This window comes from Myiozetetes cayanensis, unplaced genomic scaffold, assembly GCF_022539395.1.
Source record: "Myiozetetes cayanensis isolate MyiCay16 unplaced genomic scaffold, myiCay2020 scf5-8, whole genome shotgun sequence".
Classification (NCBI taxonomy): Eukaryota; Metazoa; Chordata; class Aves; order Passeriformes; family Tyrannidae; genus Myiozetetes; species Myiozetetes cayanensis.
This window is the reverse complement of record NW_026087742.1, coordinates 92,368,473-92,391,859: the sequence shown is the minus strand read 5'-3', so window position 1 is coordinate 92,391,859 and position 23,387 is coordinate 92,368,473. Positions and strand designations below refer to the sequence as shown.

General features: G+C 42.4%; 1 protein-coding gene and 1 long non-coding RNA gene across 5 annotated transcripts in view; one reads left to right on the top strand and one right to left on the bottom strand.

Annotated features, from left to right (window-relative positions):
• Positions 1 to 21,543, bottom strand: part of CARS2 (cysteinyl-tRNA synthetase 2, mitochondrial) — a 36,392-nt gene extending 14,849 nt beyond the window's left edge. For all 3 annotated transcript variants that reach the window (XM_050334163.1, XM_050334164.1, XM_050334165.1), the window contains exons 1-10: positions 21,296 to 21,543; positions 20,674 to 20,724; positions 16,636 to 16,753; positions 14,129 to 14,200; positions 13,409 to 13,514; positions 12,595 to 12,678; positions 10,022 to 10,151; positions 7,203 to 7,336; positions 2,911 to 2,978; positions 243 to 309 (exon numbers count right to left, since the gene is read on the bottom strand). In XM_050334163.1, the coding sequence (XP_050190120.1) occupies positions 243 to 309; positions 2,911 to 2,978; positions 7,203 to 7,336; positions 10,022 to 10,151; positions 12,595 to 12,678; positions 13,409 to 13,514; positions 14,129 to 14,200; positions 16,636 to 16,753; positions 20,674 to 20,724; positions 21,296 to 21,528 (1,063 nt within the window). In that variant the 5' untranslated portion in view covers positions 21,529 to 21,543. The remainder of the gene's footprint in view (positions 1 to 242; positions 310 to 2,910; positions 2,979 to 7,202; positions 7,337 to 10,021; positions 10,152 to 12,594; positions 12,679 to 13,408; positions 13,515 to 14,128; positions 14,201 to 16,635; positions 16,754 to 20,673; positions 20,725 to 21,295) is intronic.
• On the top strand, positions 21,479 to 22,834 carry LOC126649753 (uncharacterized). 2 transcript variants are annotated; one of them, XR_007631132.1, is made up of 3 exons: positions 21,479 to 21,691; positions 21,934 to 22,092; positions 22,743 to 22,834. It is a non-coding gene; the product is annotated as an uncharacterized LOC126649753 (long non-coding RNA). The 2 variants fall into 2 exon arrangements; XR_007631133.1 differs by lacking the exon at positions 21,479 to 21,691 and adding an exon at positions 21,722 to 21,829.
• The last annotated feature ends 553 nt before the right edge of the window (positions 22,835 to 23,387 follow it).

Here is a 23,387-nt window from a genome sequence, read left to right as displayed (position 1 = left end):
GCAGCTCAAGAAGGTATTTAGATGAATGGTTACGTTCTGTACTGTGCTCAGGAAAGATGCTCTTCTAAATGCGAGCCAAAGAGCAGCCCCACAGAGCACCACCAAAACCTTCCCACCCACTGAAAGGGAACTGCAAGGCCCCACAGGGAGAGCTCACTCCACCTCCGCATCACCAGCTTGGAAAGCCTGTGTGGAAGGCCAGGAACAACACCACCTCAGCAAAGATGGGGCTTTGTCCTTACCTGAGCTGTATCTGCCACGCAAACAAAACATCCTGAACTGATCTGACGAAAATTTCTTCAGGAAATCCTAAACTCCATGCACAAAAAGACAGCTTTAGCATTATTCAATTTCTTCAGGAGCCATTCCACCCCCTTACTTTAGTTTCACAGCATATTTCAGACAAACTAACACAAACAGTAACATAACTTTGCAGTTTAAGATAGGCAAAAATTTTTAAATTCTAACACTGGTTTAAAGCCTAAACTAAATAAAATCTAATTACATTTAAGATAGATCTGCATACATTTAGGTACAATATAAATATACACACAATGTCTAATGTAAGACAGTGAAAACTACTTTGTAATTACAATCAAAAATACACTGTAATTTTTTTGCAAAGAAACCCGAAGTGAAATTATCAGACTAAAACTGGAATACAATCTTACAGGTAAGGAAAGCTCCTGAGTTTTGCAAACTTTTTGAAGAAAAAAAAAAGATTTCTTAAAAAAGCAAACAAGTGTACTTTTTCTGCAGGACTAGAATATGAAGGAAAACATGGAGTGAGCAAAGATAAATCTTAGCAATATATAAAAAAAAATCTGTATTAATTATGAAGCCTAATTAATTTCACTCTAATATTTATCTAGCTTCACAAATAATTTACTCCAGTAATAGGAAATTATTACTATTACTACTGCTTTAATTAATTTACATTAATAGTATAAAGAACTATTTAAATGTTTGGAAGGTACACTGACAAAACATTCCATCACTTCTAACCCTGCAAGGCTGGACACTGTGGCGATTGACTATGAATACTGCATTCCCACTGCCTTTTTTTTTTTTTCTAATTTGCAATCTGGTGGTGATCACTAAAGTGCCATGAAAATCAAAAATCATAAGAAGTCAGTACAAGTGAGAAAATATGGAAAGTGTTGTTTGCTTAAATTTCATATTTTGAAATAAGGCTTCTGCTACCAGAGTAAACCAGCCTGAACACTAAAGGTAGCACAGCATCAGCAATGTGATGCCTCTCAAGCACAAATAGAAATAACTGAGGCAGTCAAAATCAAGAAATAGTGATTCTGATGGTTTTGGTGGGTGTTTGTTTGTTTGTTTGTTTGTTGTGGGTTTTTTAAATAAACTCTATATAAATGAGTATATCCAATGTGCCCAGAAGCTTTACACTAATATATAGAGGTAGAACATGAGTAAAGTATGGACATAAATTCAAATTTGGGAAAGGACCATCCAAACTGGAAAAAACAATTCTGCATTTCATTAAAAACAGAGAAAGTATCACAGCTCTTGGAAAGCAGGTTGCTTAGCCCTGTGTTACCACAATCTGTTTGATTTTGGGGGTCAGAATTTATAGTTATTAAAAAAAGCAAAAGAAAAAATTGGAGTAGGGTATGAGGAAGGGAGGGAAAACAGGGCAGCTGGATCTAAGGGACGTAGGGCTCCTGTGCCCAGGTGACAGCCTGGGGTGCAGGTGGGCCAAAGGTCTGTCCTGGACAGACCTACTCTCTTTTGGCACCGGGATAAAAACTTCCTGTAGGGCTTAACTTTCAAAGTGCAAGGCAGCTATATAGGAAAAAAAAAAAATGTTTCACTGGACTGAAAATCACTTACTGGGAAGGATTAATACCTGTCAGCCATGTGTAAAGGCACACGTGAAAAGTAGAGACCCACAAGGAAAGAGAGACTGGGCTGAAGTCTTTGTTATCTCAACACAAGTCCCACCATGGGGGACATGGAAAGGAACATTTTTGTACGTGTATTTTAACTTCATGCACTGCATTTGTGGTCATTTCTCCACTCTGTCCACAACATCTGCTGAGACTCATGAGATTTCTGTGAAAATTGTGAGCTGTGGGGAAACAGGGCTTAACTGTACCCAGACAGCATCAGAAGACTTAAAAATAAAGCAGCTCATATTGAACTTCTTTTAAAGGGATTTTAATTAAGTCTTCCAAGAGGGCAAAGGGGAACATATGTGCTGAAGCAGCTTCCTAAGCTTTGTCTAAAGGAAGGAAATTACCCTGTTCTAGCAATATGAATCAGCCATCATGGGAGCCACAGCAGCGCCAAGCACAGCTGTATCACACACATCTGGCAAAGAATCCCTGCTCTGGGCTGCACCAGAATTTGGGACACAGTAAAACAGTGGCTTGTGGGTATCAAAAGACAAAGCTTGTGACATAAAAATAAAGGCTAATACAAGAGACCGCTGGCATAGCATGGCCTAACAGCTTCCTGACAAAACACTGACATTATGCCTCACTTCACCTATAGCAGGACGAGGAAAAACGTCTGCTCTTTTCTAAGTCCCAAAAGCACAAGCACTAATAAAAGCAGACAGGTGAGAACCCATCACTACAGAACAGAATCATTCAGGTTGGAAAAGACCCTCGTAACCATCGAATCCAACCGCAAACCTATAATTGCAGGACTCTGGTATTGGGCACAAATGCTCGCAGCTCAGCAAGATCCATTGTTCCAAGCAAACCTTGAGTGCCATCCTACATCCAGATCCACAATAACAGACAGATCAGTGCTGGAGAAACACTTTCAGGTCTTTTGCTGCAGCATAAGCACACACTCCAACATTTTCTCAAAAGAGGGCTGTGATGAATATTTACATATTACAAACATACTTTGCTTCAATTAATAGGAAGAGATTACCTTAATTGTTATGTAGTTTTTCAATGACTTCGACATTTTTTCTTGACTTCCTTTAACATGCAAATGCCCTAAAACAAAACAAAACAAAACAAAACAAAAAAAAAGAGATTAATCAGGATAAGTAAGCGTGCTTCTGAATGGGGAGCGAATGAGAAAGACTGCACCAAGACCCTGGAAACGCTGGAGGCAGCATATGCTGTGAGGAAACATGCCAGCCATTTCAATGCAGTGTGTCACACTTTTCAACAGCTTTGTCTACAGTCCTGCACACCTCTCCATCCTCAACTTCCTCTGCGTCAATTTTAAAACAGAAATTTAAAACATTAAAAAAACTCACCACCACGAGTCTCCCTGCTCAGAATTGATAGCAAAATGATAAACCCAAGCAAACAATCCTCACAGAACAAGTACCTTACCTGTTACTCTTGACTCCTCAGAAATAGTTAAGACCTTTAGAGATTTTGATGTGATTTCATATTAAAAAAAATCCCTGAAACTCAAACAATTTTCTGTACTTATTACTTGCTGGTAGCTGTTAACAATATTTTTTTTAATCCAAAGTTTTATAGTGCAAAGTTTTATAGTTCAAAACATGTAAAATTAATTATCTGCACATTCTCTACTTCTCCACTCTTGGGAGACTGAGAAAAAGCAGTAGGAGGGAGGGATGCAGCTAAAATGCCTAATTTGACTTTGAATGCCTAATTGAGTTTATTTTAAAATGCGATCTCTGAGCATCCTACCACTTTAAATAGTCACATGGACTATGGCTTTGCAGCCCTGTAGTACCGGAAAAAGGTAGTAACACTGCATTTAAGAGAGTATGTAGAGCTTGGCTCTCAGATTGAAGGTTCTATCAAAGCAAGACAGGAGAAGTATAGCCTGAGGTTGCCCATTTCTAGGTCTCATCCATGCTTGCCCCGGCACCACTGCTGATGGAAAGCACGAATTATTCACAGCACTGGAGAGATGCTGAACATGCTGCCACTGAATGACTGCTCAGAAATGTTGTTAAAAGCCTTAATTGGTCTCTCCTAACAATAAAGTAATTCTGTAAGCTACCAAGCACCCACAACTAGCATGCAGTTTTTAGGCACTTCCGTGATCTGCAGAATCCAGCACTTAGTCATACATAGAGGCAGATTTTTAAGCATGAACTTTCCTTGCTCTGTAATACCCCACCAGCACTCTACATCCTTTCAGATTTGGCAGCCCAGCGTTACCAATGCCTGAGTGCTCTGCAAGGACAATGTATAATCATGCTCCTGCTTTTACAGGTGGTGGCAGAAGTGGCATTTCTTGCTCAGCAGCCCATGCAGCTGTCTGAATTTTTTGCTACTCTCCACACAGAGATGCTTTTGCAGCCTTGTTTGGAACGCCCTCACTTCCACAAGTGGATAAAAACCTCATTACACTCTTCTGGATACAAAAGCAACACACTCAGGCCTGGTAAATGGACGTCAAAAGCACCTGGTTTCACTTCTTAGCCATTTCTAACAATGATTCAAAGCAGGAGGGACTCCCCATAAAACAGCTACCTCCAGTCCTACCCCGACTACCTGGAATTTTAAGCTTGACAACACACTAGGGAAAGTAGAAAAGAATCAAAAGACCTACAAGTGTGGAACCAGCTACAGCAGAAATCCATGATTTCCATGGATCAATGAATCCAACCCAAAATCTTCCTTTCTCTGTATTTGTCCTGTCTGCCACCAGGTGAGACCACTTTCACCACTTTCATCGTTAAACTCAGGACACTCAATAAGAAGACATTAGACATCTGCAGCTCTTGCAACTCAAGTAAAACCCACAGCCAAAATTCTCCTGGAAGAACGGGAAGAGCCTGGGTATGATTAATTTTTTCCTTTTGAACAGGTGCCTAAAATATTGACTTACTTAACTTTGGGCAACCAAGCTTAAAATAGCTTGTGCTTTCCTAAAAAGGTACAGGTAACATCTGAATTTGAATTAATATTCCACTTCCAAGAGTTTCAGTACCTAGAATGACTTCATTCAGGAATAACAAAATACAAGGATTTTCATAACTTCAGTTTGGCAGTCTTCCCAGAGTACAAGTAGTCTAAAATTAAAGTCCTTATAAGAAGATTTATCCACAGTGGAGGGATTTTCTTCTTCTAATGGGGATTGCTCCTCCAATTCTGAGCCTGCAAAATTCTGAAGTCTGTTAGCAGAATAAATTGTTTCTGCAGCTGATTCATCTGCCCTAAATAATTCACGCTGTCATCCTCCAGCAAAATTTTTTGATTTAATGAATGTAACCTGTCAGGTCCTAAAGAACCTCAGTGTACAAACTGCCCTTGGAATTAAGTTCTCCCTCTTTTTTTTTTTTTTTTTTAATTGACTTCTCTTTATTTAGCTAGTAGCAAAGAGTATTTCCCCTATAGTTTCAATTCCAAGCTTGAAAAGTCAGATTCACTGTTTTTCAACAGAAGGCTCCCCTTGGCAGCAACCAATGCATCTCAGTGGAAGTGCAGAGGATTCCACATGCCTCGGGAACAAAGCACACCCTGAAGGGATGCATCAGCCTCTGGACAATTGCTATTGATTTACAACAGGCTCTACACTGGGAACTGAAACTAGAATTCAATATTCATCCCATACAGTACAAATATATAAAAATGAAGGCTCATGTAATTCCCACAGTGTGCCACAGGCTTAACTCTGCAGCTCTTCTACTCAGTGAAGCAGCTCCAAGAGCTCACAGAGACATCTTGCCCAAAGTACTGTTCAGCAGAAAGAGAGACTGCAGACTTAAACCTGACCTTCTACTGACTTCAGCTGTCCATCCAGAACCACCATGACTGCCACAGAAAGAACAAATTTCCAGGTTTCCATCAGCACTAGTACCATCAGACCACAGTGTAGTTCAAAGTACTGTACAGCACAAACTGCACCGAATGAAGCACTGTTGTGCAAAGGTAGCAAGAAGCAATTCTACACAATGCCAGGTAGTAAGACATGCTGAACACCAAAAGACAGTTTTGTACACTTTAGTCAGGCAAAGCCAGCAAGGTCACCTTGGGGGAAAAGACAAGGTCAGTGACATCTGAGGGCTACACCAATACCAAGTCACCCACACTCCACAGAAAAGCAGAGAGACACTGCAGTTGGTCAGGGCACTACAGAGGGACAAGGGATCTCAGTGATGAGATTCCATGTCTCCACTTTTCTACAGAACCCAGGAGTGAGCAGCTCGGTCTTTATGCAACCCAGAGGTGTCACAGACCTCCTTGTCTCCACCCATCAGCAGCCTCACTGACCATTCATCACCAGCACAGACCAAAGCATCACTTGGTCTTCAGCATGAATCTTGTTTCTAATACTCATCCCTAGGTGTAATGCTACTGGTGGATAAAATAAAGCTTCCCAGAAGAATGTAAATAGTTTCAGGTACGTGAATTGCACACCCAGAACAGTGGTTGGCTGCTGCAGCAGAATATCTGCCTGCGAGGCTTCACCCACATTTCAGACCATACAAAACATCCCAGCTCAGACACTTCTCTGCAGGATCACAACCTCGTGAGCTTTGCTGCTTTATCAGTTGATGTATCTTAGCATTCTCTCCATTCTTGTTTTCCAGTAGTACAGATATTTTCTCTTATCATCATTAAAAGCCTTTCACCGTATTTACAAACTCATTTATTTTATTCTGCATGCTACTGAAAACTTACTTTTAAGCCCACAATCAGCTGAGAGATGTTGTGAGAACAAGACTAGTTTATTCTTTTCTCAATGGTTTTAAAATGTTACACTGGGCTACCTGCTCACCTGCCACCTCCACTCCCTGCCTTCAGATACTGCAGGTTCTGGTTCTAAGACAGCAGGAATTTCTGGTTTTAGGAAGACTACATGAACACATATAGAAAATATAAACTATTTTCACCCTCCTCCTACAGAACTGTTTTGTAACAGTTCTGCAGGACTGTTATAGCCAAAATACAATTAAAAAAGGAAGCTTATCGAAGAATACTCTCAAATTTTGAGGAAACTCAAATGAAAGGGAATGAAACTCTACAGGAAAAAGCTCTTTTAATTAGGAGTAAACACTGTACATGGGTATTGCATGTACTGTTACTTTTTAGAGACTTTGCCAGATGAAAATCATGTATATTTCACTGCAACTCTTTTATTAAGTTTCAAGATTCACATGTTTCTTTACTTAGTGAGGTCACTGTAGTAGAGCATCTGTTTTCATACCATAAAACGCCAAACCTAAAAAACCAAACCATTATATTTGTACAGGCCTTTCAGGTGATTAATATTTTACTTACCAGAATGCAAAAAGTAATTCCCCCATTGCTCACACTGATGATACACCTCACACTGTGCAATTTCATTTTCGTGGTGAGGAAATGCAAGATCTATTCCACCAGTATGGATGTCCAGCTGCTTTCCAAACACTGCACTGTAACAATATTGTCCTGATCGGTAAGTAGAACACTACAAAAGCTTTTTGTAAAAAGAAATGCAGAAAAGAATAAGATGAAACAACATAAATAAATTTAAAGTGTACAGTTTAATAGGTGCAGTTTTAAAACAAGACTTTATGCACATCTTGGATACCAAAACTGCAGCCAAACTTGTATGGACAGGACCCATATCTGGCCACAATTACTCCTCCTTAGCAGAAGCAATTATTATTCTATCTTAGTTTAAAGGATGGCAAGCAGGATGCCCCCCTTCCTTGTTCTGCTACAGTTTCAGTATCAGACAGGTGCCTTCACATGCAAACCTAACAGCTTTGAAGCAGTGAACATTTCTGTAAATTTGGTATTACTATTCCTTATCTTGTACCTTTTCTGTAAGAATTCAGACAGTACTGTGTGCAGTCACGATGAAAATGCTCAGCCCTATATTGTTCTAATGTCAAAACAAAGTGTCAGTGCCTCTCATCTCCCAGGGCCATTTCTCACATCCCAGCAGTGCTGCTGGATCTGTGTGGGGCACCCACGGGCTTGCCATGGCACAGGCCTCTCTGCAAACACTGGTGGCTGGCAGTAAGGTATTTGTGTGGCTAAAACAGGATAGCCTTAGACACTTGCAGGTTAAACACCAGGAGTGTCAAGGCTGCTACACTCTGCCCACTGCTCCAGGCAGTCCCTGCCAGGTCATGCTGGGCAAGTTAACAACTTTATTTTGCCCATCTGTTGAACAAAGACAACACTCACCTACTCACAGGGATGTAAATCAACCCTAACTGCCAGAAACCAGAGGTGCTCAAGCAGGGGAAAATGCAAAGCCTACACAAATAGAAAATAAAGGCAAGCGTCCCCCCCACGTGCACATGTGTGCACACAGACACACACAGCCTTCACCTTAACAAGTTGCTCCTGGCTGCTGGCTAAACATTAGTAGTTTTGTCCCTTTTTGAGACAAAACACCCTGGTAACACTGCGGCTCATAATGGCTCTACAGAAGCTGCTGGGGCACAGGAGGAAAAGAGAAGGAGAAGAGGGGAAGGCAGGAAGGCAGGTAGGCAGGCGGGAAGATGGGCTGACACCATCTCCCAAGCTTATCCCCTTCTGCTTCCTGTCTGCTTCAAAACTGGCTAACATACAGATCTTTCTAGAACTGGCCCTCGCCTTCCCTTGTGCCATCTACAGAGGAGCACTTGCTGTTTCCTCCAACGAAACCATGAGGAGCTGGAGAGAGGGAGAGATGGATCTGCCAAATGCTCAGGGGCAGGAGGAACAGCCCACCTCACAAGGGAAACTGCAGAGAGGAGATCAGACCTGAGAGCGTCACAGCAGCAGGTTCCCTCCTCCAGGGCTGCACCATAGCCCAGAGACCTCCTCATTCACCTTCACAGACTTTTCAAAATTAATTCACCTAGCTTAGTTAAAGTGCTTTGAGATATCTGGCAAAACACACAGCTAAGTAAGTATTGCTTAAAATGGGCCTTGGACAGCTGACTGGGACAGCAAAATATTTTCAGTGCCTTAGCAAAATAAGCTCTCCATTTTTCACAGTCCAAGATTACTACATTTATGCTCTGCATGGGTCAGCTTTTATTTACATGGCAGGAACCTCATACAGCTGCAGTAAAATATATTTTTACAGAAAGAAATGCAGACTACAAACAGCACTGCATTAGTGGACAGGCCATTTTGTAATTGGCATTTCTTATCTGTGCACTTCTGTCACAGGTTGTACTTCAAACACAAGATGATTTTGTGCACTTCAGTTGCTTTAAGAACTGCTTCTCTATACTGAAACTATTTACGGACAGAAAATCACCCTTATAAATGCTTTTTGTAAGCAGGTCGTAATGACTAACAATCCCAGGTGCTCCAGCAAAGCATATGAAAGAGGGAACCTAAAGCAGCTGGTTCCATGTCCTTTCAGCCTTGGTCAAAAACTTAAAACTATGCAGGGTCAGAACTAAGCAATTTGTTATTAGCTTCCAAAAAAAAATCTGAGACTAAGGAAAAACTAAGTACCACTATCAATCTTCCAAGAGAGAAGATTTTTTTCTCCTGTGGCAAAAATAAAACTCTAAATTAAGAGCTAATTACATTAAACCAGCTACAAGCAAAACACTACTAAGTACAATTTACATAGTGCCAACAGAATATACTGTCACAGAGTATTTGACATTGTGGCTGACTTTTAAAGGAAGATGAAAGCCACTTAAGATTATTCACATGAACATCCACAACTGCTGTTAAGACAAGGCCAGCAGGATCTGGAGCTAGGATGGAATCCCATGCCCTGTCCTCCTGACACAGCACTACATGCTGAACTAGGTCTGATGGAGACTGCTAGAAGGGGAAGGAAAGCAAATCAAAGAAGTACCACAACTTTCACAAAATCTTTGGTTATTCAGTTCAAGTTAATAGACTTGCTAATCAACTGTGTGATCCTGTACCAAGTTTGACTCAAGACAAAGTGCCAAAACTTATCAAGACAGCTGTGATAAAGTTGAAGTGCAGTTTATTTGGGCCACATGTGACATCCCAAATTGCATTAAATGGTCACACTAAAACCAGTGCTATTTAGTGATCAGAAAACCCTTTCAATACTGCTGCTACCATTGTACTGTGACTGAAAACAAAAAACAGCACTTGATTTAAAGTCCAAGAAATCTGACCTTGATATTGTGGAACACTCAATGTGCCATCCAGGTCTTCCTTTTCCCCAGGGAGAATCCCAAGATAGCTCTTGAGGCTTGGCAGCCTTCCACAGGGCAAAATCTTTACCGTGTCGTTTATCAGATTCAACTGCCAAAAAGAAGTGATTTGTTAATGGGATATGTCTCAAAGAAAAAAAATGACCAAATGAAAGCAAGAGGAAATGTGTGTTTAGTGAACTACTAAGATTTTAATCCTCTTCAATCAACCTATTTCTTTTCACTGCAACTTCCCTCCCTTCCAGTTGACCAATGAAGCATTTGAAAAAACCAGAATATTGAAATAGGTTTTTACAAGCTAAAAAGATGGCTCAAGATTCCTTAGTACATCCTATCCTTTCTGTCCTTTTGGCCTTCCCTGGTTACTTGTATCATTCATTTAGTTACTTATTAGCCAGCCTCCCCAGACAAACTGCACTGCAACAGAAAAGGTAACAAAACCAAACCAAAACACACAAATTAACAAAAAACCCCACACTTTTTTGTTTTTTTCCCTGGGACACAAGTACTTTCTGTTTCAGATTCTATAAAACCAAGTGCACAGAGATGAGAATCAAAACTATTCTTGGACAGTAGCAACTTTTCACTACCTTTTTCACCAATGAGTTCTCTACAAAGGCCTCCTCCCCAGCTATATTTGTTGCTTCCCTCACTACACAGCCAAGGAAAGGATGTAGTTGTTTTTGCCAGATTACTGCAGGATTGTTCACCTCTGCTGGCTCCTAACCCCCTGTTGACTACACACCACTCCCTGGTAGGAGCTACAGAACTGCATCTTTCTGGACTCCACGTTTTTTTTCTAACATGACCTCACATATGGAATCACAGAATTCAAAATTCATAAGAACTAAAGGGACAGAAATATAACCCTAGTTTTATCAACTGAATCTTTATCTTGGCTCTTCCACTAGTTTGCCAGGCTCTGGCTGACCACTATGTATTGACTCCATCCCTCTTTCACCTTTTTTTGAGTGCACTGCTACAAAAGAGCACTGTTCAACTTCTCAGTTGTAAGCAAAACAACTGCCAAAATCTTTAGAAATATCAGTACATTTAGTTGTGACTTTAGAGTAAAACACATAATCAGTCACAGTTGAGGCTGGAAGGCACATCTGGAAACAGACTAATCCAAACCCCTGCTCAGAGCAGGATCAGCTACAGCAGGCTCACCAAGATGGTGTCCAGTTGGGTTTTGGTTATCACCAAGAATGGAGACTCCACAGCCTCACTGAGCAGTATGGTTTATATCAACCATCCTCAGAGTAACAAGGATTTTTCTTAGTTTTAAATGGAATTTCCTGTGTTTCAGGTTGTGCCTACTGCCTCATGTTCCATCACCAAGCTCCACTGAGAAAAGCCTGGCTCCATCTGCTTTACTCCCTCCATCAGGTATACTCCCTCCATGGGTAAGATTCACCCGAGCATTCTCTTCTCCAGGTTGAGCAGTCCAAGCTCTCTCTGCTTCTCCTCTTATGAAAGATACTCCAGTACTTTTATCATATTTGTGGTCCTTTGCTGGCCTTTCTCCATTATGTCCATGTCACTCTTGTACCGGGTAGCCCAGCAACAGAACTGTACCCCAGGCATGTCCCACTAGCGCTGGCTGAGCAGAGAAGGATCACCTCCACTGACCTGCTGGCAAAGCTCTTCCCTGTGCAGCCCAGGAGGCTGTTGGCTGCCTCTGCAGGCAGTAATTGCCTCTAAATAACTGTTGACAAAATGCATTCCCTCTGTGAACTGTAATGCTGAAACAACTCCGGAGCAGAACCGTGAGACGTTCTGGCTGCAATTCACCTGAGCATCAGCCTGTCAGGAATTTTCAGTAATTGCAGAGTTTTTTTAAGTGATGAAATACTGAACTTCAGTGTGCAAAAGGATGCAGGATGCCTGCATCAACTTCTCCAATGCAGAGACCTGATGAGACCCAACTTACAGAAACCACAAGGAGGCTCAGCAATCCTGCAGAGCAGGACCTGCAGCAAAAACCTCACAGCCCAGGGTATAGGCCTGCTCTAGCACAGCTTATCAGGAGATTGCTCATCCTCACACAAAGGGGCTGCTTAGCAGTAGTCCAGTGACAAGTAAAGAAGGAAGCAATTCATCCAGTTAGCCTTCATCAGAGGTGCAACTGCCTGTGCAACTGCCTCAACAATAACATGGTAGATGAGGTTTCCCCGTGTTTACCCTTGACTGGCTACTGCACCAGCAAGAACACCACCTCACTGTGAAGCTTCTATATACCACTGCCAAATATTTAACTAAAATTGATTAAGAATACTAATTGTTCTAAGGTACCAGAACATAGGTATAGAGGGAACCAAGGATGAAAAGAGACGAAGTTTCCTCTTGCTCTGGCAACAGTGAGCACCTCAAAAAATAATAACAAAAGCAGTGCAGTATTAATTAACCAGAAAGTTAGCTATACACAACAGGATAGAAAACTGTTTCAGCCTGTTGAATGAAAGTTTACTCACAGACACACAAACAAGTTCAAACAATGCATTAACACAAACAAATTGGTGCCATGAACTCACCTGCTTCATCATGGGTATCAGGATTAATAGCAGTTAATACTCCATATCTTTTTCCCCAGGACTTAACATCAAAATAAACATTGCCTAATAGAAAAGAAGTGTTTAATTGTATAGCAAAGATGGGGCACATGGATGAGAAGGAGATAACATTTCCCGAAATCAAAATAAAATGCCCTTCAACTCCCATTTTAAATTCTGATTTAGAAACTCAGAAATACTGCAAAAGTAGCAGCAGATGTTTCCATGTTACCTAGCTTTTCAGTAATCTCTGTGCACATGCTCATCCTACACACAGAATAACTTCCAGTTCTGGAGATCTCCCCAGGTTCTTCCCTGCCCGTCCACAACTAGTAATCCCCTCCTTGCCTGCAGCACAAGTTACTGCTACTCCTGTTACAATGCACTTGAATCCTTCTCCAATCACCAGCTCGGCTAAAGAAAAGTCCACTCATTGTGCTTTACAAACGCATCTTTCACTGCACATCGGAGATACACAGCTCCTGTTGAGAGCTAAGAGGTTTCCCCAGCTCACTTATAGAAACCAGGCCAGGACTTCCCCACAGGAGCCCAGACAGCAGTTTGTTACTGTAAACAATTCTATTAAGTAAGAATCTACATTTAACTTAGAAACTGAATAACAGTTGTTCTGCCCACTCATGTCATCGCAAACAAGTTGGTCACACCCTGCCTGTTAATCAAAGAAGGAAGGCCTGGCACAGGTTATCTCATCTGATTCCAAAACAGGACTACTAAAAGCAATGACTTCCTGTACACGTGCTGAACAAGGAGTTAGTTACCTTTCTTGAAGTCTTACCTTGCGAGGTTGTGTAAGCTTGTCCATTTGCAATTATTGTTTTTATAAAGGAAATTATCTGAGGAATATTGTCAGTCACCCTCATATATACTGTAGGAGGGAGGACCTTAAAGAAAGAGTAACATCTCATTAATCTGAATGAAACACAATGCTCATGAGTCCCTTTACTCTAAGAAACAAACTTCAAAGAACATTCTCTGCAATTTTATCTTAAAAAAAAAAAAAAGCTGCAAGTAGCATAAAAAAGATCATAAGCAGCATTTAAAAAATACCACAGAAACAGAAAAAATATTTGAGGGGTGACAAAAAAAACCCCAGTTTTTCCCAGTGGCTTATTCCATGTCTCTGGAAAGCATTTTGGAAAAGAAGCAAAGTCACCTGAAGTCAGTGAAAGAAGATTAGTTATTTCCTATGCTTTCATTCAGGCTATTCCAGCAGTATAGTGAATTTGTAATAGCTGTGAACCAAGGCTCTACTGCATGTGGGAAAAATTGTTCCTAAAGAAATTTAACTTATTCATTCCAAAACTCAGGATTGCTCCTCCCCCATTTCCTTATAGGAAATGAGTATACAGTATCTTTCCAGAAAAACGAAAAAGTAAATCAGTAATCAGTTTCCAAAGCAACAAATTTATTTTTTCAGGTCAGACTATCAACATCAGATTCCTTACCAAAATAATTGCTTAGAAACTCCTAATTTTAAATTCTTGAGTATTTGTACCTTTAAGGCAGCCATATCTTGTTTAAAGTCTTCTTCATAAAAACGAGCAAGAGCTACTGGTGATACATTCATCTGAAAAAGAGAGTAGTAGATTAGTAAGTCATAAATCAGAGTAATAATATAAAATATGGCAATCTTTTATCAGTAGCTAATTGGAAGACTTAGAGAGCCCCCAAGGTAGAGTCAGAAAGGCTTATTAATCTAACATTCACAGGGAGGAGATGTAAGTTATAAATAACTTAAAAGTAGCATTTCATTTACGCTTCTCAATTTCCAAAATATTAATACATATCTTTTAAGAGAAAAGCAAGCAAAGACTAAAATAATAAACTCCTTGCCTATCTCATTATTTTCCTCTTGAGAGGGTCTTCCATTTCCAGTGCCAAAATATACTACAGTACACAGGACATGGAAATCATTCAACTTACTGGCAGGAAACACTGATACCACCTATATGTCAGAAAGATAGATCAGAGACTTGCAGAATGAGACAAGATATTAATTTTCAGTGATTAAGAAAAACAAGCTATTTCAGCAGATCATGGGTACTCATAAATCTCAATACTGAAAGTCAATCCCACGCTTTGCCAAGTCCAATGTTTCTCAAGCACCTTCTCTGCATTTCTCATTCATGGGACAGAAATAGGATCTTCTTGCAGAGGTAGCGAGAACGTGCAACCCAAAAGGAAAGGAAACTTGTACATGATAAGGTACTTGTTCTCAAATATTCAGAACAGACCAGGGATTGAAAGATGCATGACAGCAAAGCCTGCCCTAGCAAGCAAAGCATGGTATCAAAGAGCTTCAAATGCATGCTTTTACATCTCTGAGAATAAACTGCTGGGGAGAAGACAACATACTGTCAGCCTCTACAGCTGAACTGGATCATTAACAATATAAATCCCATTTCATCACTTCCAATTCATTACTGGAGCATCCTTATGGGTTCTGATTTTAAGAGCGCAGGTGGCTACCACCATTTGGACAAGCTCCTGGACAAGGCAGGAGTTCTGGTGAAGACAGTCCAGATGCTTATCCAGCAATGAAATGAGGAAGATGCTCGGCACTGGAAAACAAAGACACACTTACAGACCAGCACACCTGTGCTCTTCCAGACCCCAGTGTCTGGATTCATCTCCCTAGACAGCTCAACTGCTTCTCTGATCAACAGAGAAAAAAAGGTGCCTATAGAAAGAAGATGGGGAAATTCCTCCCATCCACACAGATGTTCAACACACAGAGAGAGTCATCTCTCTCTCTCAAAGGACCATTGAGTGCATGCAGCATGATCATCATAGACTAGATACCCAACTTTCACATTTCCCCCAGATGAACCCCACCAGAGGATGAAGAACAAGCTTAGGCATGTTGATTCTACCACTGTAATGCTTAAGGTACATAGGTTTCAACAAAAGTAGGCTAGTGAGGTAGAGGCCTTGGCCATCCAAACAAAATGGATGGGCAGGCATTTCAAAAAGTCACAAAAAAAGCTACAAAATGATTACTTTATAGAACCAAAGACTGCAATAAATGAACACAACTTCTTTTAAGAACATGTCACTTCCCCCTCCTCAAACATAAAATCTCCAAGATGTTCTGACAACAAGGAAAAAATTAAAATGTACACATATAGATTTAAAATGCCCGAATTTTGGGGGAGGGTGTTAGTTTTTAAATTGTTTACTGCCTTAGAAAACTGCAAATAAATAGACTAAGAACACACATATTTCTATATGAGTGGTGTGCTAGTATTTATTTGAATGCAGTGCCTTATACTTAACTGCTACAGTTACTGTTTACTTAAAGATTAAATAAAAGTGACAGCAGTCAAATTCTCTGGCACCAAGAAACTTATCTTGAAGTTGCAAGTGCAATTTGATCCAACACATTCACTTATCATCCTGACAACATGAGTCTCAGATTCCAAAACCAAAGAAAACAGAATATTCAAAACACAGAGTAAAACACAGAATACATTCTTAGCACTTCAGGATTCAAAAAGTGTTTTTAAAAGAATAAAGAAAAAAGAATTGGAATAATCATTCACCAAGCTCAGCTGGTACAAAAGGTCAGATTAAAATCCATTTCAGAACTACTTACAGCTCCAGTCTTACCAAGACTTACCCCTACACTCAGTTAACTTTCCTGTAGGTGTCAAACACAGACAAGACTGATAAAGCTCTCCAAGGTGCTGACATGGCAGCTAGATGGTGCTCGGCACCTTGCAGGAACTGCCCTCAGCCTCAGGCAGTGGCTTTATATACTTCCTTTAATGATTGACAGCATACAGTGCTTCTCCAGAATTCAGCCAGAAGCCTCCTGAGTGCTAAGTTTTAGGATAAGATACATTACAGCCATGCTAGGGCACCAGAAATCTCAACATCTATTATATGCTAATAAAAACAAACATAATTCAACAAAAGAACCCCAAACCCAAGTTAATTTTCCTATGTACATAGCTTAGAAAATACCAAAAGTTAGAGTCAGAGACTGCAACCAACACCTACCTCATTGGATCTTTTTATTATCTTGTCATCTATGTCTGTGATCCCCATCACCATGATCACTTCAATTCCAAAAAACTTCGTCATTATCCTTCGAATTATATCAAACCTAACATAAGAGCTGGAAGAGAAAAAAACATGAGCTTTTAAACATGCACTAGCAAAAATAAACATAAACAAATAACCAATAGGACTAACAGCCACTGGGACAATTTAAATACCCCGACACTTGCAATAAAAAGACCTTCAGTGTATAAAGTATTTTTTCAAAACCAGTTACCACCTGCACAAGTGTCAAGCAAATTTCCCTTGAACTGGCCTACCCTCTTCTGGCATTAGTGACACACTGCATCAAATTTTCTGAGTGTCTTCTTTCATTGCATCCCTTTATTCAAGCACTAAAGGGCCTCACAAGCCACGTGTGAGCCAAGAGATTCTAAGTGAATAGCATGAAGTAAGACACAAAGATCAGGTATTCTTGAAATACATCCCTCAGGCTTTGTGTATTCTAACAGGTTTTCAAAAGTCATGCAGCAGAAGATCTTTCCTAATAGCAAAGAGTAGCTGCTCTGTGGGTTTACTTACACTTGAGAATAAAATTTATTCTCAAAATTACCCATGTTCTTTGTCACAAAACAGAGTATTTAATGCTGATAAATCAATGTATGTACAAGCTTTACAGGGCTATTGCAGCTCCTTCTGCTCACAGACTCTCCGTTTGTAATTCTCAAAACACACTTCAACTGAGTAAAACCCAGTTATTAGGTGAGATACTAGAAGGTGAGTAGAAACTCTGGGTCTGCCCTGCAAAGTGATGAAACCCTCAGCCTTTTTGTGGGCTCTGTTTTCTCCAAAGCCAGCAAGGATATTCAGACCTACAGGTTCCCATTTCACCCACAGCACCACACAAACTGCCAGTCCTGTGGCAAAGAAGTGTAACCAAATACTAGAAATGGATTTGCACCCTTCCCCTTAGCTGCAAGTGGTAGGTGGCACCAAGGTACTGATTTATGGATGTGTAATATATCGTTCAAGAAAAATATTTTCTGTTGTTGTTGTTTACACCACGCCCACGTTGAAAAAAGACCTTCTGAAAGCCTTGCTGCCAGGGAGATAGTTTTAATGAATAGCAGCTCAGTGGGAATAAGGTTCATCTAATGTGGTGACACAATTCCATAAGAATATTAAATTGGTCTTTGGATCCTGTTCAGAGGAACAATGTCAGCATCAAAAGCTTGATATTAGATTTAACAGCCCTGCAGTCACTGTTCCCAGAGTAGACACAAATTTCACACTGTTCCTGCTCCTCTGATCTTCCAACTGAATTGATGGAAGAAATACTGCAAGAGCCAGAGCAGATCTCCTGACACCTCAGAAACCAGAGTCCTTACTACTTCAGGACTGAAAATTAAAAAAAAGAAAAAAAGGAGCAAAAACAGTCAGTCAAAATCAAGGGGTGGCAGAGCAGGTACAAAGGACTGAATGAAACATCCTCTCATGCTTGATTTTACTCTTATTTCCAAGCATCAAGCCAGGAACCTGGATGCCAACCAGGCTACAGCTCAAACCAGTACGATCAAGGTCAGTCCCAGTACTGAGGCAAAAAAATATTATTTTCCTGTCTTACTTTTTCTTTATATAGAATGGGTGTTGGATGTCATATGGAGGCATACAGAGCACCTGTTTTTAAGATTGCAAGTACAACATACTAGAAAGTTGGACTATTTAGAGAGATAAGAACTCCTTGTGGAAGGGAAGGAGGAAGGGAAAAAATAATAATGCCATTATTTTCAAATTCTTCTCAAGAATCTCAAGCTCTTTTACATTATTCCTTTCTGCATTATTGCCTACTGCATTTGTTGTGCATGCCACAAGCCAAATGTAAGAAGGACAGGGAAAAAGGGAATTCTAGTGAGAAGATAACATGTTGCAAGAGTACAACAAAACAACGGTATTTGACAAGAGTGGCACAGTGCCAACAGTCACCACTGCATTTGACTTCATGCTATTTCCCAGGGCATCTCCAGTCTGTAGAGCCGCCATCAGCAGCATACCTTTCAGCTGTTCTGTGGTTGGACCTAGCTGCTGGGAAGAAAACATACAATCCTTATAAATAAATAACTAACTAAATAAATAAATAGATCCAAGAGTGCTCCACCATCCTGAACAAATCAGCTGAGCAACAGGACATCAACACTGACAAGTGTAACACCAGAGATACCGGAAAGCAACAGCCAACTCCTCCCAGAGCTAGAGGGTTTAACTGATGGGAAAAGAGAGCAGAAGGTCTTCAGTGCAGGCACCTTGTCGCACAACAGCACTACAGGAACAACACGTGAAGGTGCAGAAGAAGAGAGAACAATGCGTGGTGTATCTGCATGATACACCAAAGGCAATATTTAGCACTAACTCTTGTTTCTTAAATCAGCAAGTGAAAACCCAGGTAATGTGGATGTATGGCAAACCTCCACGTAAGGAAAGCTTGAAATTGCTGTTTGGACACAAGATAAGAAAAGATGGGTAAGAGAAGAGGCAGCGTGAGCAAGGCCTCTGTGCTCCCTCCTTTAACCAAATGAGTCTGAAGGCAGGAAAACTACTGACAAAAACAGATATTTAGAAGCTACAGAGTGCTGCAAGACCGAAGGGTAAAATTCTCCACCCCTATAAACACTGTGCTTTAGATCCAGCAGCAGAAACAACTTGTGATGTACTGAGCATAACCACCATTCCCTGTCTCCCTGAGCCACTGGGTGAGAGGAGGTAGAACTTGGGAAAGAGGAAGGAGTGGAGGGAAGGTGTTTTTAAGACGTATTTTACTTCTCATTATCCTGATCTGATTCTGATAATAAACTTAACTAATATCCCCACTTCGAGTCTGTTTGCCTGTGACAGTAGTTGTTGAGTGATGTCTCCCAGTCCTTATCTTAACTCATGAACCCAGTGTTATATTTTCTCTCCCCTGTCCAGCTGCAGAGGGGAGTGATAGAGTGGCTTTGGTGGGTACCTTGGCCTCCAGCCAGGGTCAACCCACTACAGAGTGGAATTTTAAATCTTCCCTTTCAGAGAACAAAGCAGTAGTTGTGCAGTACTGCAATGGCTCAACACTGAGCAAAATTCAACATGAGTTTCCGAATGGAGTTAAGATAGGACCAGAAGCTGTGAAATCCCCTACATTAAAAGGAATTATTCAATTACTGGAGTGCACAGTATCTGATCTTCATACAGATGGTAACCGAGAAAACTCTGCTCTTCCAAAGAGCCCAACACATCTAGTTTTTTAAGAATGAGGAGGCAGAAGTTCAAGAGCAGCTTGAGCTGCTGCAACTCCTCTCAGCCTCACAGGAACAGTGGACACCCTGCATGTCTATTCATCAGGCACGTTCTTTCAAAACAACGGGCAGCAACCTTCTCTGGTGTATTTAAAGTACTTTTTGATAGTTACTTACAATGAAGCTGGTTTACTATTGTAATCATCCTAATGAACTACAGAGAAGATGTGCTGTTCTGGATCTTTTTTATTTTTAAACATAGTAAGCCACAGAACTCCTACTACGTAAAAAGGCCTTTAATCTACCTGGGCTTTGAGGTTTAAGAATTGATGCTAACCTTAAAAGTACGTTTTCAATACTCAACCCTGTACAGCTTTTCCTTAGTGCCTACACAGTGCCCAAACTAAATTTGAGGTGAAACTATCATTTTACACAGCTGAGAGACTTTGCTCCAGGACCGCAACTCCCCTGCATGAGGGGATGCATTATGCCGATAAGATTTGAAACAACTCACCCTACCCAGACAAACTGCACACATTTCTAACACTTCTTCCCAACACACACACACGTTTGTCTCTGCCTGAGGCGGCACTAACAGCCCCCTTTATGGACTCCCCCAGCCCAAGAAGAAAAAATACATAACAAACAGACTTTTGCCCTTTGCACAGCGCAGGAGGTGAAGGGCCAGGCCTGATGTCCCAGTCCCAGCTCTGTCACCCGGATTGGAGCCGGGGATGGCCCACACTCCCACTGCTTGGCACCCCGCACTCACCAGGCGTGCCCGAGGTGTGCCTGGTCATACACTGTCGGCCCGCAGCTGTACCTGGGGAGAGGGGGCAAACAGAATCACAGAATTGTTAGGATCCTCCGGAGACCATCTGGTCCAACCTCCATCCCAAGGCAGGGTCACCTAGAAACCAGGTGACACAGGAACATGTCCAGGTGGGTTTAGAGTGTCTCCAGAGAGGGAGACTCCACGACCTCCCTGCGAAACCTGTTCCAGTGCTCTGCCACCCTCAACGTAAAGAAGTTCTGCCTCATGTTGAGCTGAAACTTCTTGTGTTTTAGTGTATGGTTATTGCTCCTTGTCCTGTCTCGGGTCACCACCAAAAAGAGCCTGGCATCACCCTCTTGGCACCCACCTTTAAGTTACTTATTAATGAGGTCCCCTCTCAGTCTTCTCTAGACTAAACAGGCCCAGCTCCCACAGTCTCTCCTCATCCGAGAGATGCTCCAGACCCCTCCTCATCTTTGTGCTCTCTGCTGCACCCTCTCCAGTAGCTCCTTGTCTTTCTTGCACTGAGAAGCCCAGAACTGGGCACGGGAACCCTTTCCGGGCACCAACTGCGGCCGTCACCCCGTTACCCCCACGCCCGCCCGCCGCCAGGCGCTACCAGGTCGCCACTCCCTCCGTGGCCAGCACGAGCGGCTCCTTGCTCCGGCTCCGGCTGTTGTAAGCCACGATCCCGCAGTCGCGCCCCGCCGGCGGCGCCCACTCCCGCCGCGTCCCCGCACCACAGCACCGCCGCGTCCCCGCCTGCCCCCGGCCGGGGCCGGGGCCGGGGCCGGGGCCGGGGCCGGGGCCGAGCCCGCACCGCCGGGCCGCCGCCGCCGCCCCGCGCAGCATGGCCCACAGCGCCGGCCGCGGCCGGGGAGCGGGGCCGTAACACAGCTGTAACACAGGAGAGCACGGCAGGCACCGCCAAGTGCAGGAAGGGGCGGTGCCTGCAGGCGGGGCCGGGCCGGGCCGGGCGCTACCGCTGCTCGCTGCGCTGCGGAGCGGGCCTGTGGTGAGTGAGGCGGGCGGGGGAGCTGTGAGTTGCGGGGCTTGGGTTTACTGAAAAGGACTGTGGAGCCTTGGTGGGTGACAAGCTGACCGTGAGCCGGCAGTGTGCTCTTGCGGCCAGGAGGGCCCACGGTACCCATCGGTAAGACTGTGGTCAGCAGATCGAGGGAGGTGATCCTGCCCCTCTGCTCAGCCCTAGTGAGGCCACATCTGGAGTGCACATCTGTCCCGTTCTGGGCTCCTCAGTACAAGAAAGACAAGAAGCTACTGGAGAGGGTGCAGCAGAGAGCACAAAGATGAGGAGGGGTCTGGAGCATCTCTTGGATGAGGAGAGACTGTGGGAGCTGGGCCTGTTTAGTCTAGAGAACCTGAGTCTAGGGGACCTCATTAATAAGTAACTTAAAGGTGGGTGCCAAGAGGGTGATGCCAGGCTCTTTTTGGTGGTGCCCGGAGATAGGACAAGGAGCAATAACCATACACTAAAACACAAGAAGTTTCACCTCAACATGAGGCAGAACTTCTTTACATTGAGGGTGGCAGAGCACTGGAACAGGCTTCGCAGGGAGGTCGTGGAATCTCCCTCTCTGGAGACACTCTAAACCCACCTGGACACGTTCCTGTGTCACCTGGTTTAGGTGACCCTGCCTTGGCATGGGGGTTGGACCAGATGATCTCCAGAGATCCCTTCCAATCCTAACAATTCTGTGATTCTGTGAATCAATTTTGCACTGCCATTCAGGTCAGGGAAGGCTGGCAGCCAGTTAGCTCCTGAAAGAAAAACATAGTGTGACATTCCCAAGCTGGACTCAATTAAATCACTCTCAGAAAATACTTCTGCACACCCCTGACTCCCACGTATCTGTATAAAGTCCTACCTCACCTGAACATCTTCAAAAATTACATGAAGTACTGCTGGGTACTTGGTGAGGTACCCTGGGCTTTACCCAGCTGACTGTCAAGGTCAGCTTTCATTTCTGGTGTCACAAGTTAAGGGTGAATGTTTTCTGATGATGCTTCTCTCATGTTGTTGTGGATATTTTTTTTCTTTCTTTCAGAGCATATGAAGAAAACAAAGCTTAACTGGCTGCAGCACCTTGATCCACTTTGGACATTGTAATTGGAGTGAATAAAGGAGTAATGGAACAGACTTAAGGGTGCTGAAAATCTTTTTTTAATTAACACCTTGTTTTCAAAAGAAATTATCAGCAGGTACCAAGGAGACAAGTCAGAACTCTACAAACATACATAATATGGTCACAAAGATGATCAAAGGGATGGAGCACCTCTCCTATAAAGACAGGCTGAGAAAGCTCAGGCTGTTCAACCTGGAGAAGAGAAGGCTCCAGGGAGACCTTATAGCAGCCTTCCAGTACCTAAAGAGGGCTTATAAAAAAGGAGGAGAGCAACTTTTTACATGGGCACATAGTGATAGGACAAGGGAGGAACAGTTTTGAACTAAGAGATATTTAGATTAAATGTTAGGAAGAAACTCTTTATTTGTAGGGTAGGGAAGTAACAGAACAGGTTGCTCAGAGAAACTGTGGATGTTTCACCCCTTGAAGTACTCAAGGCCAGGCTGGATGGGGCTCTGAGCAACCTGGTCTAGTGGAAGGTTTCCCTGTCCATGTCAGGCAAGTTGAAAATGGGTGATCTTTAAGGTCCCTTCTAACCCAACCATTCTATAATTCTGTGAATATTTT